The 18,312-nt window shown below is 48.6% G+C and overlaps 1 protein-coding gene across 1 annotated transcript in view; it reads left to right on the forward strand.

Moving 5' to 3' along the window:
• The first annotated feature begins 2,788 nt into the window (after positions 1 to 2,788).
• NXPH1 (neurexophilin 1) overlaps positions 2,789 to 18,312 on the forward strand; it is a 272,243-nt gene continuing 256,719 nt past the window's right edge. Inside the window, exons 1-2 of the mRNA XM_081101770.1 lie at positions 2,789 to 3,949; positions 4,780 to 4,943. Of these exons, the coding sequence (XP_080957896.1) occupies positions 4,890 to 4,943 (54 nt within the window). The 5' untranslated portion in view covers positions 2,789 to 3,949; positions 4,780 to 4,889. The remainder of the gene's footprint in view (positions 3,950 to 4,779; positions 4,944 to 18,312) is intronic.

Raw genomic sequence — 18,312 nt, forward strand, 5'->3', positions numbered from 1 at the left:
GTAGACTTGGGGAAAAGCAGAGGGCAGAGGACTATGTTTTACTGTGGTGATCATTCATGCTAAGTTATATGTATAGTAAGTTGCACCACACACAAAATTTAGAAAGACAGCAATTTCTGATAGGATTCTTAACATGAGTAAAGTCTAAAAATATTGATATGAATACTATTCTCCTTAAGCATAATCGCATTTTTGTTCTATCCCAGGAAGGCCGATTACAGATGTGTTCTAAGAGTGCATTTTCTTTCCAGTAGGGGAATACTTGAAACAGAAGCATGTATGCGAATCATGCTTTATTGGTTTTGGTTCCTTTTAAAGCAAATGCTAGGAATGGAGGAGGCGAGTGAGCCATCCTTGTCTCCGCGCCCCCCCCCCCCACCCCCCCCACACACAACTTTAGGTCATTAAAATTAGAGAGGTTAGCAAATGATGATTCCGTTTTTCAGTGTTGCATGCCTTGGTGTCCTTTTCTGATAGACTACTACAGGAAATGAAGACTCCTGCAAAAATACAAAAAAAAAGAAAAAAAATGGCATTCCACTGCTGTTTTATATCCTAGGCCAAGTGTTTCATAGGATCCTTAAGAGTTGAATGTCTGGGCAGAAAATCTCAGGTCATTACCTTAAAAAGCTCTTTGGCAGACCAGTTCCCATTACCAGGTGCCTGCGGTGCTTTTCTTAAATAATCAGTCCCATTCAGACAGAGATTTTAAGGTCCTTGATCATCTTTCTATTTCACAAGCAGTCATTTTTTAAGGCTCAATGGCACTAAAGGCAGAATGTTTTTGAAGTCAGGTTTAGAAAAGAACTTGGTATATCCCAAAGCTGGCCCGATTCTTTCTCATTTTCCCCAAAGGTCAGATGCAAGTTCAGTTCTGAGAGCATTGTACTTGGGCATCTGGGTGGAGGCAGACGACATTGACTCCAGCCCCACACTCCAGCCTGGGAGGCCCTGGCAGCTGGAACAATGGCGGTCAATTTTAGGATGGCCTCCTAAATCCTAGAGGGTGGACTCAGATACAGCTTGCCTTGCCTCACTTTGACCCTTCAGCCTCAGCTATGAGCCCTGAGGCATTCATTTTTCTTCTCTAAACTTTTTTGTTGTCGTTGATATTCACCTGAAGATATTTTTCCATTGATTTTTAGAGAGAGTGGAAGGGAGAGGAAGAGACAGAGAGAATCAACATGGGTTGGTTGCCTCCTGCACGCAAGCTGACCAGGGTCGGGAAACCTGCAACCAAGGTATGGTTCCCTTGACCGGAATCAAACAGAGGACCCTTCAGCCCTTGGGCCCACGCTCTATCCACTGAGCCAAACTGGCTAGGGTTCTTCTCTAAATTTTTTAAGAGTGTGAAAAACCTGGTAAGTGAAGATAGCCAACATAGCATTGCAGGTATGCTATATATAGGTGTATTTTTTAAAATCTATTTTATTGATTTTTTTCTAGAGAGGAAGAGAGAGGGATAGAGAGTTAGAAACATTAATGAGAGAGAAACATCGATCAGTTGCCTGCTGCACACCTCCTACTGCGAATGTGCCCCTAACTAAGGTACATGCCCTTGACCGGAAACGAACCTGGGACCTTTCAGTCCACAGACCTATGCTCTATCCACTGAGCCAAACCGGTTAGGGCTATAAGTGTATGCTTTTAAAGTGCCTTTTCCAGAGTCCAATTAGAAAGTGTGCTTCACTGCCTTACTCTTCATAGGCCCCAATGAATTCCAAGAGGTCATGGCAGCAGCAGCAGCAGCTACAACTTTGAGATTAGAAGAGCTTGCTCTTTAAAGAGCTATTTTTAGCTAGAAGGGAGACAGTAGGCCTCAAAGTACCTGGCAGGTGTGTCCTACAAGGGAATCTAAATTGGAGGTGTGATTCCAGGGGAAGGTCTCAGTGGGGCTTCTCTGTTTGCTGTAGAAAAGGGAGGTTCAGCTGATTGTACTGCTGTTTTGGGGGTGGGGTGGGGTTACTAAGATTCCCCAGGAGAACTCAACCTGTCGTCCCCAGGACCTCTAGTGTAGGGCATACATTGTGCCTGGGTACCCCCCCCCCCCCAAATGATGAAACCACAGAGCCTGAGGTGTCCAACAGCCACGTGGGAGGAAAGGACTCCCTAAACTCATTAAAAGGCATGATTCTATTTTGATGCCACCAACCTGGGCTCCTGAGATCAATTTCAACCCAACTATACAGACGAGCACCAAATTGTCACCCTGCAATGTGCACCATTCCAGGCTGGGCCCTGGAGAAGAGCGGTCTTAGAGAAGACACAGGCAAAGTTGAGGGGAGAAAAATGCCCTCAGCCCAGGTGGGACTTGCCAGAGTCCGAGCCCGCCTAGGAGGCGCTGGTCGCCGCCAGCACCCGCCAGCAGGGCCTGGTCCGGGATCTCAGCAGATCAGGGAGAAGTTGTGCCCTGGAGAGGGCGAAGGGGAGAAGGAGATGAGGTTTGAGACGGAATGAGACCCCTTTACGGAGATGGAGATGGAGTTAGCAATCCTGAGAGGGGCACACACAGATAGAAAGACCCCGAGGACAGTCTCGGAACCCAAAAAAGACAGAGAAAACAGACGGAAAATATACTGAGAGATGCAAGGGGAGAGATTGAGAAAGACATACAGAGTCAGAGCAAAGAGACCAAGACTGGAAGACGCTGGTTGAATAGGAGGTGTCAGGAGAGAGGGAGGTGGCTCAATATTCCCCTGTGTCCCCCGCCCACGCCCTGGTCCTCCCTTTCTCTCCCCCTCGCCCCCCCCCCCCCGCCCTACTCCCCACCCCTCCTCTCGCTTGGCCCAGCCCGCAGAGAGGAGTCAGCGCACAAGGTCGCCTAGTCCTCCGGCTGCCGCGCTGAATGGCTGGCGGTCCGCAGCGCCTCCACTTGGGGCCCCGCAGCCACAGGTCCGCGGCGCCCAGCATCAGTGCCGGAGGCTGTCAGGGGAGCCCTGCACTGTCCGGCGCCCATTCCTGCCTGACGCGCGGCCGGGATACGCTCCCCGCCACTCCCCTGGCGGTCGCTGTGCTGCTCACGCCCCCGGTCCCCCGGGGAGGGGGCGCTGTGGCCGCCAGAGACGGCACAGGAGCCCGTTCTCCCTGCGGGCTGGGCCCGCGGAGAGCCTGAGAGCGGCATCTATTTACACGAGGTACCAATTAGTCTTGGAGGCATCCTTTACCCACTTGCCAATGTAATTGCCGGGAACGGGGAGTAGGCGCGTGGGACCGCGGACCTACGAAGAACGCTCCACCGGGTCTCCGCCCCGAACCCCAGCGCACCCCAGAGTGTCCGTGCCTCCGTGGCTGGGCAGGACCGCGGAGAGCGCCTGCGACACTGTTCGGATCCGGACTGGCTCGCGGGCTTCCCGGGGCGCGGGTGCGGGCACAGGTCCTGCTGCTCCGCGCCAGGAGCCGCCAGGCGCTCGCCACCCGACCCCTCTTTCAGAAATCCGGACTGCTTGCCAAGGCCAGTATCTTATCTCTCAAGTTCAAGTTCCGAGGACTTGCCCTAAGTCATTTTTACCATCCTTCGCAGCCGCGGGAAGCTGGGAGCCTGGGTCTGCTGGTCCCAGAGCCAGCGCGGCCAGTCCCATTCTGTCTGTCCGTCCCACCGGCTCGCAGTATCCTGGCACAGTCACCTCTCTCCCTTCCTCTGCCTCCCTCCCTCCCTCTCTTTCCTGCTCTACTTCCCCCTTCCTCTCTTGCCTCTTAAGTTTCCTGCACCGTGAATCCAACTGTGCCAAGCCTAGGCTCCCGCGGAGCCAGTCCTGAGCCTGGCCGGGACCCTGGGACGCCATCTCCGCGGAGGCTGGACGTGGCAGCGGACCGGTCCGCGCCCTGGCATGGAGACCAAGCGCCAGGGAGGGCATGTCCGGGGCGCCGGAGACGCCAGGCCCGAGTAGCTCCTTCATGGAGCCTGCCCAGAGCGGCCCCTGCTCACCGGATTCGCCCCCAGTCCTGTGCGGTACGTACCTTAGGGTTGGGGTGGGGTGGGGCACCGGGAAGGGGCGGCGGGGAGGGTCACTGGTCGGGGGACCGAGTGCGCTAGATGGGTGACCCTCACAAACCCCACAGACGTGCACTCTAGAAGTTAGCACTGACTGTGCCTCTTGGCTGGAATAAAAGTAGTGCTAGAGGAGTGTGTGTGTGTGTGTGTGTATTTCTGTAGGTGCAGGGAACTCGAATGGGTAAACTGAGCCTGGCTTTCCTGTTTGCACATTTGACACCCTCTTTCCCACCCCCACCCCACTGAATGCCTGGAGATATCCAGCACCTAATCCTGGTCAGCTCTGCCCACCCTTCCTTTTCCCGCGCCCCTCTCCTTCAGTTCAGTCTCTCTCCCTTTCTCTCTCTCTTCCTTTCTCTCCATCCCTCTCCACGGGTGTGTACGTGTGTGAGCTCTGCCAGGGCTGGCAAAGAACCAGCCGCCGCGTTTAGTCCCAGCCGCCCCACCATCAAAGACGAGGGCAGATTTTGCTGCCAGAGCCGCTCGGCTCCGAACCAGCCTGTGCGCGGCTCTGCGCCCTGCCACCTTCCTCTCCACCGCCCGGAACGCGCACCCCAGGAGTGCCGGGCTCCAGGAGCCCCTCAGCTTCCCGACCTCCTGCCCGCCGGCCTGCGGACCCAGCGCTCGCTGCTTCCAGGCGCTGGACTGACTCGCTTTTCGATTTTTCCTGCCCCCGCCCGCGGGTTTCTTGGTTCACTCCTCCCCGCCACAACCCCCTTTCCCCGCTCGGTCGCCAAGCTTAACCTTGCCCGCGTGGTCATGGGCTGTCTAATTTCATTTGTATCTAGGCTGCTGAGAGCGCTCCTTGCTCTGTGAAGTGGATGTCAGGTGGATCTATGTTTTTGAAGGAACAAAGACTCAGCGAAGGCAACGTGGAGGAAGTTTGAGACGCGGGAGGATGCAGGCTGCGTGCTGGTACGTGCTTCTCCTCCTGCAGCCCACCGTCTACTTGGTAAGTCCTTGCCGCTCCTGCGCCCCCGCAATCCCACCCTGGCCTCGAGGCCGGGCAATTGGGGGCTCGCGGGATGAGGGTGAGACCGCCAGTTCAGCGAGAGCGGCATTCCTGGTGACTGTGTGGGAATAACTTTGCCAAGCTGGTCTCCGTGTCCCTGAGGGATTTTCCGGGAACCCCATCCCCATGTCCTGCTCCAGTCCCTCTCTCCTGCGTGGGATTCTGAACTGCGCCTAGGGCGCACTAGACACCCTGGGACCCAGGAGATAATGAGACGGGATGCTTTGTGACAGGAGGAAGCAAAGAGAGGGGATGGAAGACAGGGACTCTCATGGATGCATCCACAGAGTTTAAAGGAAGGGAAGGAAATAAAGTGGAGAGTGGGGATCACGGATCTGCTCTGTGGCTTTGAAAGTGAATCCACCCTCCTAGCCGCCTCCCCTCTAGTTGGAGATGTGCACATGTGAAGTGCAGGTAACTTTGTTGGACTTGTAGGGTTGAGACAGGGCAAGCTGATCAGTTAGGAACATCACAAGTGATCAGATAGTTAGGTCAGAGATGCTCTGGCAAACATGGAGCAGCTCTCTTTTCTTCTTTTTCAATCTCTCCTTTTCACCAAATAACCAAACCAGAACCGCACATCCAGTGCCCTGACCCTTATTAGGGAAGCCAGGGAGAGAATTCTAGCAAAGCCGCTGTCCCAGTCTTCCCAGAGGCATTTGGGGGGGTCTGGACTTTGCTCACTGTTGTACCTGGGAGAGTGGGGGAATGGCAAGAAGCGCTTTATTGTGGCGGTAGCGGGTTGGTAGCTGTGGGCAGCGCGCGGAACAGAGACGCAGAGGGCAATGTCTCCGAGGGCCCGGCGCACTCACCCTGCTGGTGAAGTTGTGCTGAGTCCGCTGACCCCCCTTTCCCCATCTGTGTGCCTCCAGAGCTTACTGAGGGCTCAGTGTGTTCTAATAGGGGTAAGGATCTCTGGGGGGGGGGGGGTCTGGGATCTCTGATGGGCTGTATACATGGGATGGGGAATGCTCTTCCTTAATCCCACGAGTTTCAAATCTGGGAGCCAAAGAGTTGCCGTCGTTGCCCTGATGCACGTGACAGTAGGGCTGCTAGTTGTGTGAACTCTGTGTAAATGAGTGTGCAAGTATACGTGTGTGAATATGTATGTGAGGGTGTGTGTATTTAAGGGGTAGTCAGCTTCAATCTAAGAACCCTCAATGTTGCCCGTCTTTGCACTTTTTTCTTCTGACGCAGCCGCGGACGCCAGAGGGCGCTGCGCGTCAGTGTCCTCGCCTACAGGACACCTTAGGGTAAACAGGTGAAAGCCTGGGCAGCCAATCCAAGAGAACAGCCTTTCTGACAGTCGCCGAAGTCTGTGCCTTCCCTGGCTGCAACGCAGACGAAATGCAAAAAGTGTCCTTCCCACTTCCCATTTTCAATCGTTCTTGCCCCGACCTGTGTCCAGTAAACCCGCTGACATTGAGAGCCCAGAGAGGGAGGGCAGAAAGTTTGGTCAGAGGAAATACAGAAACTATTTATTGAAAGGAAGGGAAGGGACTGCAAAGTGAAAGCTACAGAGGGGAAATGTGAAGCATTCCCTCGATCACCGAACCCCTCCTGCCCCTCTCCTCTGCGTAACTCTACGTATGTGTGACCTGAACCTCAGGACTGTCCTTACCCTTGGACTGTGCTTTTATACACACACACGAAAAAGGCTGGCGGCTGTGGCTCAGTATATTGCTCGGAGCGAGTATTTCGATATTCTGGAAAATAATATATCAAAAGCAGAAGTGAAATCAATACATTGTGTTAAATTTTAAATGTGTTTGTTGGCAGTTAAACCGTTTCCCACTCATTACAGCAACAGTGCTGGATTTATTCTAATGCGCCGCGTTCTCAACAACAAGCGCATTAATTCTCCTTTAATTGTAAACTGGGAGCTTTTGAAAACCGTTCAGTGTGCAAATTATGCTGATTCAATTACCGTTTAGTTACAGACTTCATTACCTGAATGCCTTTTGGCAATACAGAGAAAGGAGACCATTTTTCCAGTTTCACTCAAAACAATACCAAATGTGAACAATAAAACAGAGAAGGCGATTTACAAGCACATTCTTCTCTCTCAGATCTAAAGTTGTTTTGTGTGCTGGGGATTGGAATCCACATGCGCCACAAAAACTAAAGGCTGGTGGTTGTGATCCAAGGTAGTATTTCCCGGGATTGTCATTCCAGGGTTATTTGCCAGCAGAATCCTGGGCTGTTTTCTTGGAGGAGCAGGAAGCTGACTTTTACCAGGGAAATGAATTTTAAAGGATGAATTGGGCAGTCAGGAGAGTTTGGTTTTAGGCAACTAAGGAAGTGAAGAGCCTTAATTAAAGCTCCAGGGCAATGGGACAGACCAAGAATTGGCCAGAGCTTCTTTCCCCACCTATTTTACTAAACACCAGAAACAGTAACTGAACTTAGCATTTATGGGTGGCTGTACTCTGGAGCATCCAGACCTTTGCAAGCAACTGCAATAGATGCATGCAGGTTGTCAGGAGCTAATTCAAGTTATGTTCCAAAAAGGTAGTTATTTTATTTTGTGTCCCCCCAAGCCCCTGCCCTTGAATTGAAATAAGCCAGGGAGGAGTTTAAGGAGTAAATTTATGTCTTTACAAGCTCACATCACAACTTTGTGACAGGGATACTCTATTTATGCATTGCCTCCTAGCTGATACCCCAGTACACCTTTTTCTTTAAGCTCTTGGAATCCCAGTCATGTTTCCCAGGGAGTAATCACCACATTATGTCCAGGGAGCAAGATTTGTTTAGATATCCCCTATATAAAATATTTAGTCTTCTGTTTATGGAGAAATACAGAAAATACTCCCAAATTTGGGAGGAACTTATTATGAAAAACAACTGTATTCAGCAGATCAGTGCTCCATGTTTAAGGCACAATTGTTTGCCTGTGTGTGGGTGAATGTTCTCAAGGTATGTTTCTTGGCCCAGTGTTCTTTGAGTGCCTGTTCTAAGTTGAGGATTTTGTGTCTTTTTGTGCTTATTGAGAGATGGGTCTGTCCTATTTCAAATTAGAAGCTTATTTTAGTACTACAGTGGGGAGTTAATTAGAACAGCGTCTGCAAAGTTACCCACTAAAGTATATTCGAATTTTAAAAAATTACCACAAGGCTAACTCCAGTAATAAATGCTGGGAAGTGGGAAGTTATTTTTTAAAAAAATAAAGTGAAGGAAGTCTTCTGTTTAGTGAATGCTGTGTTTTGCAGATTTAAAAGTCTGAGTTCAGCAGGAGAGACACCTATGGCATAAAAATACTTCTTAAAAATAAAAAAAAAGTCCTGCAATTTTTATTCTCCTGTCAGTCCTGGACTAATTCCAGAATATCTCAGTATGACTTAATGGCAGGACTGGAGCATTTTAACTGAATTGAAGTGCACCCTGGGTGAACTAGGGAACTGTGGTTTCTGGCTGTGAGGACTGGGTGTCCTAAATTGAGTTATTCCCAGTGGGTCAAGCTGCAGGATAGGCCAGGGCACATAGGGAGAGCACCTCCCAGCAGAAAGCAAGAGATGCTCTGTTTGGGGGCTCACTTGTGGCAATTTTCAGGGTCAAGAATTAATTCTAATGAGTGCTCCCTGGGCATGTCAACAAAAATGTTACTCAGAAATTGAGTCCAGAGACTCTGAACAGGGTTTGAATGATTGGACTGTGATCAGTCACCTCCACAGTACTATTCTAATGAGAGGAGATGCTTACCCTCCAACTTAGGCCCCACTAGCCAGTTCTGTTAGGAATTAAAATGGATAATCATCTGGTTGTTGTTTTTAACCAGTGTGGGCAAGAATGGATACTTCTTTCTAACCGTTGGGCTTAAAAAACATTTTGAATAATCTATTCCCTCAAATTTAGGAATTTAGGGTGTCCTTAAAACGTGAATTACACACCAATTGTTTAATAGAGATTAAACAGCGATTGGTAATTTCATGGAATGGTAACTCTGTACTGTTTGAAGCCAGACCCTTCTGTGAATTCACTCCTTATGAAGGTGGCTATTAAGAAATGTGGAAGCTGGGGGAAGGGGTGTGTGTGTTGGGTGGGGGGGGGGAGCAGCAGGATAGAGACCACTAATGTCTTTCCTCTGATTAGGTATTTGTACTTCCCATCCTTTGAAAATTAAGCCAACTGCCCACTGAAAACTTGAATCAATTTGAGCTTATACCTGATAACACCTTCACTAGCGGAGGCTATTCAGTGTTCTCTAGTAAGGCCAGTTGTTGGAAGCCATACTTGGAAGTCACCCCACTGCATTTCCTGAAACTTCTACCCCATATCAGCCTTGTGACTATAGGATTACACCTGGATTTTAGAAGGAGCCCATGCTCCAGCAGCACGACATGATATTTCCTCAGTCCAGGGTTCTGTGGGAGAAGTTGCATTTTCCTGAAATGCTCAACTCTCCACTGACCAGGAAAGCAGCTCCCTGGGTGTGTGGGAAGCCCTGAGGTGGCTCACCCTTTTGCCTCACTTCCAGGAGGATTTTCATGGTCTGGGGCCTGCTAGTGATAGCTTTAGGGGAACTGCCTTCAGTATTAGAAGGATTGAACCAGAATTGCTCCAACTTTCTCAGCCCATATTTTCCCAGAAAGCCATTAACTTCCCGGCTCCTCTTTGTGCGAAGTTGATTTCTATTTGGCTTTGAATTGTTGACGCCGATCTCTTCCTTAATGAAAGTGTTGTCTGGGCGAAAAATATATCGGGCGGCAGGGAAATTGGTTTATTATTTTGAGGTAGGTGCCCAATGTCCTACTTTTCTAGCTGCAGGAAGATTTTCTGCAGACTACAGAAATTGACAGCATTGTCCAGGTAATAACCTTCGTCGACAATGTTTTCAAAAGGACGTTTGAGTGATGAAAGCATTTGGATATTGCTCTTTCAAGTGAGTAATTTTCTGTCTTGGGGTTCTCTGATTTCATAGGGGGAAGGGAGAAGGGGCCCACACATTGCCAAGGAGATGGCTTCCCTGCTTTGCCCAGACCCCAAATGAGGAAGTGTTGTCAGCTCTGCTTGGAAACCTGAGGTCTGAAGAGCCCTCAGTGTGTTTGGCTGTCGCAGCTTTGATGTTAAGGGTCAAAGGGAATCCCGACCCTAAGGAATAACACGCTTCTTGCACTCCTCTGTCCATAAAGAAAACCCATGGAAGCCTGAAAGTTTGCCTGCTCTCAAGCTGCAAGTTAGAGGTGTGCATTCTTTCTGATATATATATTTTAAAGAAAGCGTCTACGTTTGATTTGATTCAGGAAAAGTTATCTTAAAGCAACCACATCTTTTAGGAGCTTCAGATCTCATTTTAAGACCCTAACTGTCCTCGCCGGTTTAATTAATAGAGGGAGGCGGCAGTCCACGGGGCTAGGCGAGTCAGCTCTCTCGGGGTCAGCGGCTTCCCGGAGCAGCGGGTGGCTAAGCGAGTCTGCTCTCTCGTCTTCCCCTGCCTTCTCCTAGCCACCATCCGTCTAGTCCCGCCGCACGCTTGCAGGAATTTGCGGTCTTGATTTATCTGCCACTTAAGCTCGCGACCAGCTCTTTCTCTCTATGTCAGCACTCACTCCTCCCGGAGCTTGGTAAACACGGCGCGCGCATTTTTCTGCCGCCGATTGGCATGTTGACGACTCCGCTTGAAGGAATGTGACAATAAAGTGGGAAACCAAAGCTTGGCAAGCACTTAATCAAGGATAAAAAGGTTCTGCGGTAAGGATGTCACTCAATTTATTGTGAAAGGCGAATGAATTACGTTTAATGAAAGTGCTCCCCAGATGAATATTACCAGCAATTTCCTGAGTTGGCTCTGTCAGCTCGCGATGAGGAAATGCCAACCCAGATCAGAAAAGCGCGCCCGTCTCAATTACTATGCAAGCTTTCCAAGAGCGGGTTTTTTTTTTTATTGAGATGATATATATTGGCGGCTTCTTTGTGCCCCTCCACGGGCTCCCACCAGTGCGTTTGCCCATTTTCCAAGTTTGCCATCTGCCCTCGAGGGTCGCTGGCTGCTGTCGGAACTTCCTAGGTGCGTGCTGAGTTTCTTCGGTGGGCGGAAACCCTAATTACCTCCTCTGTAAACAGCGTTCTCTAGCATTTTGTTTACTATGGGGGTGGAGACTGGAAAGGGGGTGGGGTGGGGCGGGGGTGGGGGGAGGACGGACAGAATTCCCGTGCTCCGGTTCCCTTTGCCATAGAAAGTTCCTTAGGCGTCCAGTGAGGGGTTCCGGAGTGTGGAGAGTGGGTGGCAGTGGGAGCGGAGTGTTGGGATGATGCGCAAGGTGGGGTCCCAGGAACTAGGAGAGTGCAGCCCGAGCTCTCCGGCAGCGGCTACAGCAAAGCCTTCTCCCGCTCCCACTTCCTGTACATTAATGAGGGTGTTTTATTTGTTCAAGTCGGAAATACAATGGTGAGGGGGTACATAGGCTGCAGTCCCAGCGCATCGCCTCATCTACATGAGAATGGAGAACCTAGAGGCTTTTCTTGTAAGGTTTCTTTCTCCCACAGTTAGACAAATTGCTGCATAGAAAACCCGAGTGTTTCCTTAAGAACTGGCTCGTGGGGGCTCTACGCATCCCCGCTGAACCTGACTTTGGCTGGGCCTAGCACATCACCCCGCCACCCGAATGGGTTCTGATGGGAGGTATCCGAGGCAGAGAGGCAGAGGGAGGTTGGGCACCCTTGCCCCACCGGTGGCAGAGGGCGTCCTCCTGGCACGGCTCGCCCTAGGTCTCAGACTTCCCTCCTCACCCATTTAATTTTAAGGCTATTGTGAGTCCTCTTCTGCAGTTGGCGAGGAACTTTCTTCGAGGTAGGCCTCATCCCCTGGGCTCAGAACCTCGTCCTCTGACCGGAGCTGCGGAGTGCTCCGGGCCGGGAAGTTTCCCAGCAGGAGTCGCTGCCGCCACAGCTGCGCGCTCTATGGTCCGCTTTCAGCCTCCAGTGACTTCCAGCAGTCCCAGCCGACTTTTGAAAACCACAGGGGCAGCCCTCTGGTTTCTGGACTCCAAGCCCTCACGTCAAAGCGTTGCTTCTGGGGAACTTTTCTTCGCCGCCGCCACCAAGCTTCGGGGCTCCGGCGGCAGCAGTTTTCCAGAGAGAGGCCGGGGCCGAGACGCAATGGGGCTGTGGCGGGGGGCCGCCCCGCCAGCAGAGCGGTAGGTCAGGACCACGGACAGCGCCGCAGGCTGCGCCCCGTCTGCCGGCCGCAGTGCAGCCTCATTTCCCTGCAGCGCTCGCTTCCTCTGGAAGCGGAGTCTGCGCTTTCCGCAGCCACCTCCCTACCGTCCAGTGGTGGCTGTAAAACCCAGCTTCCCCCCTCAGTCACTTGGGAACAGAGGCTCAGGCCGCTAGGTCCCCGGTGTTTGCTGCGCTTAGAGCCTCTCGTTCGCACCCCTTCCCCCACCCCGGCGTGGTTGCGGCGTCACGTGATTGCCACTGCTTCATCCCGAGTGGAGGTGAATTCTGTTCCGCTTTCTCCTCCCCTGCCCCCCTGCCCTCGCACAGTAACCGGACAGAAGCATGAATCATGTAGTGTACAGCTGTAAGCGTCCTTAACAAAGTAAAAGCTCCCTTTGGCAGATAAGGAAACTGAGGTACGGAGGTGGGCGTCAACTTTCTCGCAAGAGTAAAACCAAACTGGGAGAAGTGATCCCTACTCCGCCTCCCACCTTCCGGGAACACCATGGGACCACCAAGACGCCCACCAGGATTAGGCGCCTTTAAAAAGCGGCGCGCGCGTATGTGTGTGTGTGTGTGGGGGGGGGGGGCAGGGTGGGCAGTGAGGAGTTTAATTATTATAAATTTCCAAAGAAGCAGTAATTATTCACGGGGAGCAGGACAAATCACGGCCCAGGGAAGGGAATCGATATATTTGCTATCGAAAGTGCCTGGCTCGCCTTTAATGCAGATGAATAAGGATGGGACCTCATTATTTTTCGTGGTTAGGCTCCCGGCGTGGGGTCAGATGCAGCGTGGAATCTATCATCATTAGACCCGAGACAGGGTGGGGAAAGTTTCTATTTATTTGCTTAGCAAAACAAACAAACCCCTCTCCCCAAACCCCTAAATAACCCCCCTCCCCCAACACTCCTGCACAACCATCGCCCGCCTCCCCAGCCCCACTCCACTCCCTCCCGTGGCCCCTGGCTCCCTGCACACTCTCCCCGGCTTCTCTGAGCGCTCCAGAGCCCACACTGCGGTCACAAGAGTGTGCGCAGTTCCTCCTGGGCTGCGGTTACTTCTTTGATTTGGAAATAAGCCAGGGAGTACCGGGTGTTGGCGCTAGGGGTTCTCTGTGTCAAAGGCGAAGAGCAGCTGGGAAGTCTTGTCCGTTTCTCTCGCCTTAGTTTGAGAACCAGTCCTTTCAGTTCACCGGGCTCTGCACAACCCCGCAGCATTAAAGGAGCAGAGGTCTGGCAGGTAGTGCTCCATCAACCCACGTGAGACGCCCCTCGGAGAAAGGCAAGCCCGAGAGAAGAGAAGGAATCTGGAGGTGAAGCAGGGCCGGGAAGGAAAGGTTTAGGTGTAACTGACCAGGGTATTCTGGTTCCCCAGGCATGGTGTCTTCGGGCCTGTCTGCCACTGTTTCCCAGGACTGTGAATGCGCCCCGCCTCCACCCACTGAAGACGCTGAACTGTTTAGGGTCTGCCTACTCTACTTCACAGCATCCCCAACCCCTCTCCCCGCGATTTCTCCATCCTTCCGAAGCCCGCACTCCCTGGCACAGCCTTTCTCACTCTCAGAAGGTGTCTGACACCCCTGGTGGGCAGCTGCTGGGATGACATTTGTATTCTTGTGTGGTATCTTCACTGTAATGCCATAGTTCTCATGGCCAACTGAAGTGTGTTTGAGTGTGTGTGTGTGTGTGTGCATGTGTGTGTGTGTGTAGTTTTGACTTCATCTGGCAGGGTCCTCCCTTATTACAGCAGGTCCTTACTGCAGAGAAGATAGGGTGTGGCACTTAAAAAACACAGGAACTCCTTAATTGCAGTAAAATTAATCATAATTATAATAACATTAATGAGAGCAAAATTTAAAATTGTGAACTTCCAGGCACTAAAGTAATAATAATGTACTTCTTTCCCTTGAATGCTTTTTTCCTCAGAGCCCAGCCTTTCATGGTGTATTGTGATTACCTGAGTGTCTTTGTTTCCTTGCCTTCAGAGCCAGCCAGCCAACACAACACCCAGACTGTATGATCTACTGGAATCATTTCCTCCCACCATCTTCATTTTCAGAGGCTTTATAATTAAACTCTGTGAGATATGTGTAGAATATATCCAGTGGAGAGTCTTTTATTTATGTAGCATGCTGAGAATGGAAAATTAAGGAAGCGCTTATATTAAAGTAATAAGCCTGCTTTGACATTAACAGAAATGCCCTTTTAATTTACTTTTTTTTAAAAAAGTCTAATAGGTTCTTTATGTGAGACCATACCCCAAAGTCATGCCTTTTATTTTAGTTTTTGAGTCATGCCTTTTAAAGGAGAGATCCCAATCGACATACTAACCTGTATTAACTTAGTGGAACAAAAGGCCAGGCTAGCCACTCATTTGATATGTACACTAGGCTTAGCATGGCAAGGATGCAGTGTGATGCAGGAAGCTGAGCAGAAAGAGTTAGCTGGCAATGGCTGCAAGGCCCTTCATTGTTCTGCCTCTCCCTGTCCCTAACCACATCACAATGCACACATTTACCCGCAGTGTAACATGGTCTTCCAGAGCCAACACAAAGGCATGATGCTGCAAACCGGCAGGGATTTTCATAAAATTGAAATTCACAGATTAAAACCAAGGAGGCACAGATTGCCTTCTTTAAGATTGGTTATTGCCAGAAAAACTTGGAGAAAATTTCCTGGCTTAGATGAACCTTTTTTTTTTTTTTTTTCATTTACAGGTTAAACACACAGACACACAGCAGACCAAGACTGGATGTTAATAGTGTACATTTGTACATCTACCCTTTGAAGGATTCTATGAAAAAGTATAACAGGAAAATATTTTGTTTTCATAAATTGTTGGCCTTGAAATTCCAACTTGGGTTTGACAGTACCATTTCCTTGATAGGAATCTGGTACCTGACACTGGACTGTTGTCCTATTTATGTCATCACTTTCAGGTATAGAATGAATTCAGTTTTGGTAAAAAGGGACTACTGGCAAGGTAGCTGGAATTTTAGTGATATATATATATATATATATATATATATATATATACACACACACATATATTCCAACCTCTCCAACTGAACTTTAGAAAATGATTTTTCCTCCTTTTAACCTTGTAGCTAAATGCTATTAGAGGCCCACAGGTATATAAAACAGCTTATATAAAATTAATGGACTGCTTTACTTTCACAATCTCTTACTTGTGAAGCCCTTGTAAAATACTGAATCTATTTAAAGTAGGAAGAATATAAAAGTCAGGTTTTGTGTGCAATCAATAGTTGTAAATGGTTCAGTGAAATATTTGACTGTTTTGAATGAGTTTGAAAATGTGATGAAGATTTATTGTCTGTCTTTGTGCACTGATGTGCTAATTATAAGGCTGCCCCCTCTTTTGTATACTTGACCAGTTTTGAAACTGAGTGGAAGATTCCAAGGCAACATCAAAGTAAGTAGTCAAAATTTCAGGAAAGATGCATTTATTGACTTACCTGGTTACAAAGAGATCCATGGGTCACTATGAAGTCGTGATTGAGGAAGAAATAAAAAAAATCTTCCAACATTGCTTTATTATTTTTAAAAATTAACAATTTTTAAAACAAGTATTTTATATGGATTTTTGAAAAAGAAAATGAATGAAGGTTTTAACTTAGCATCAAACTTCATAAAGTGAGATTTAAAAACATTGAAACTATTAACATAAATCTCTTCTTGTTTTGCAAAAGTGTGGACAAAATTTGGAAAAATTGGAGGTTCTTATTCGTTTCTTCCTCAAAACACATATTAAAGACGACCTTTCTCTGTATTCTGTTATCTGACTTATGGATCTCTAAGATATGTCATAAGCCCTACTATGAATTTCTTTTTTATTACCGTGCATTTTCATTGCGAAATGAATCACGTTTTGCCTCTTGCCTTATTGGACTGAGAGTTATACATGGCCCAAAACATAGTGACATTTTCTTCTTTTTTTAAATCCTCGCCTGGGGATGTATTTTTATTGATTTTAGAGAGAGAGAGGAAGGGAGAGCACACAAGAAAGGAAGAGAAACATCAATGAGAGAGAGAGAGAGAGAGAAGAACACCAATCGGTTGCTGCCTGTCTATGCCCTGACCAGGGATGGAACCCACAATCTAGGTATGTGCCCTGGACAGGAATGGAACCCGCAACCTTTTGGTGTATGGGATGATGCTCCCAACAGCTGAGCCACCTGGCCTGGGCAGCATAGTGACATTTTCAAAACCTTCATCCCACTTTCCCCTATTTTATTCCCTCTCCTTGTAAATATGGCCACTGGACTATCATATTAGCAAGGTCCTCTAAATAAGAAATAATGTCATAACTTACCAACCAGCTACATATATTGTTCCTGCTGCTCAATACTCGATGGAAAACTCTTAATACATGGACTGGATTACATAGGATTCATTATACTTTCTGTCTGAGAAGTTTTCAATAGAAATGCCATAATTAATCCCAGGTTTGATTCAAAAACCTATTTGGAGAATGATGAATTGTGATTTTTTGTTGGAGCAGCTGTGGTGTTCGTAATGGGGCTGACTACCTGATCTCTGAAATTGAAAATATAAAATACCTTTATTCACATATCTTTTCCATTATTTGTGAATAGTTTTTTGCACCAGGGCATCATCATTTATTGTTTTCCAGAATTAAATGCAGAGAAAGATGCAAACCACGGCATATGAAAGGAAGTTATTCATGCGTAGTCAGTGTAGTATTTCTCTGGTCTTGATGTGAAACTTAATTGCTATTGATGTGGTGATTTTGCAGAACATGGCAGAGTTTTTGCCTCTTTCACAAGAAATATGTAATTGAATGATGAGTCCCTCATGTTAGATTTTCAACCTTATTTCTTTTGGTTTAACAAGGCAGAGTTATGAACAGCTGCACCCAGAGGCAGCTACTATCAAGCTAGTGCAGATCTGGCATTAGCACCTAGGAGCTGAGCTACCACTTTTAGATCTGCAGCTCTGATCTCAGGCTGCAACGTTCGGGAGTGTGGAGGCATGAAAAAGGAATGATTTGGCTCAAGACGTTTAATCCTGCCTTGCATTCTTGACTGAAATCTTTTACAATTAGAATGGCTCCAGTTAATGTTTGGCTGGACACATTTGCACATATCTAAGTTTGATGGGTCCCCACCACTCCCCTTGAACAAATGGTGGAAAGAGAGGCTTTAAATGCAAATCCACATACTAAAAGACGGTTATATCCTACCAAAGGCCACTACTTGAAGCTAGGTGGATAATGTCACGGTTCTTGTGCAAGTGTCAATACTGAATTCATGGTAGAAATCAATGAGTTATGATGAAAAGGTGAGTGACTTTTTGGCTCCATTGAGGATCTGACTGGCCACAGGCCCCTTTTCAGTCATCCCCAAAAGTCAACCCCCCACCTCTCTCATCACTCCCTCACTTCAATTCTTAAGGGAAGTAGCATTAAAAAAGACATTAGGAGAAAAGAAGGGAAGAGAATGGCAAAGTACGTTCTTAATTTTGTGACCTTAGGCAAACTTTTAAACTTCTTAGACCTCAATTGTCTTATCCTTTAAAATGGTGCTAGCAACACTTACCTCTCAGAGTTATGAGGATTAACTGCACTTATCTATATATATAAAAGCCAAGCAACCAGAACGCTGGAATGACCCGAACAACCAGAATGACCATTCGCTATGACGCACACCGTGGCGGCCAATCAGCCCAATGAGGGCCCCGATTGGGCTCTCCCAACCTCCCTTACCCTGGCTGGCCTGGCTCCCATTGGCCCCCCCCCATCCTGATTGGGGGCAGGGCTGGCCAACCTCCCTCATCCCCTCCCCCCCTGGCCCAGCCTGATTGGCCCCCATTGGAGCAGGCCCGCTGGACCCTACCCATGCATGAATTTGTGCACCGGACTTCTAGTGTATAATAAGAACATAAAAAGGTCCCTGGCACTTAGCAGTGGTGAACTTAGCAAGAAAAAAAGTCTTGCTACCTTTTAGAGAGAAAGGTTCTGACCAGGTTCCCATGCTCCCAGCATAACCCTTGTAGAGATGAAATGCAAGGCCTAATTCTACCCTCGGACCCTCCTGTCTTTTGTTTCTCCCTTGCAGCTGGTTGATTGCTGTATAGTTGCCCAATCCTGCCTAGAAAGCCATATGTAT

Source organism: Myotis nattereri, assembly GCF_964212035.1.
Source record: "Myotis nattereri genome assembly, chromosome: 11".
Taxonomy (NCBI): Eukaryota; Metazoa; Chordata; class Mammalia; order Chiroptera; family Vespertilionidae; genus Myotis; species Myotis nattereri.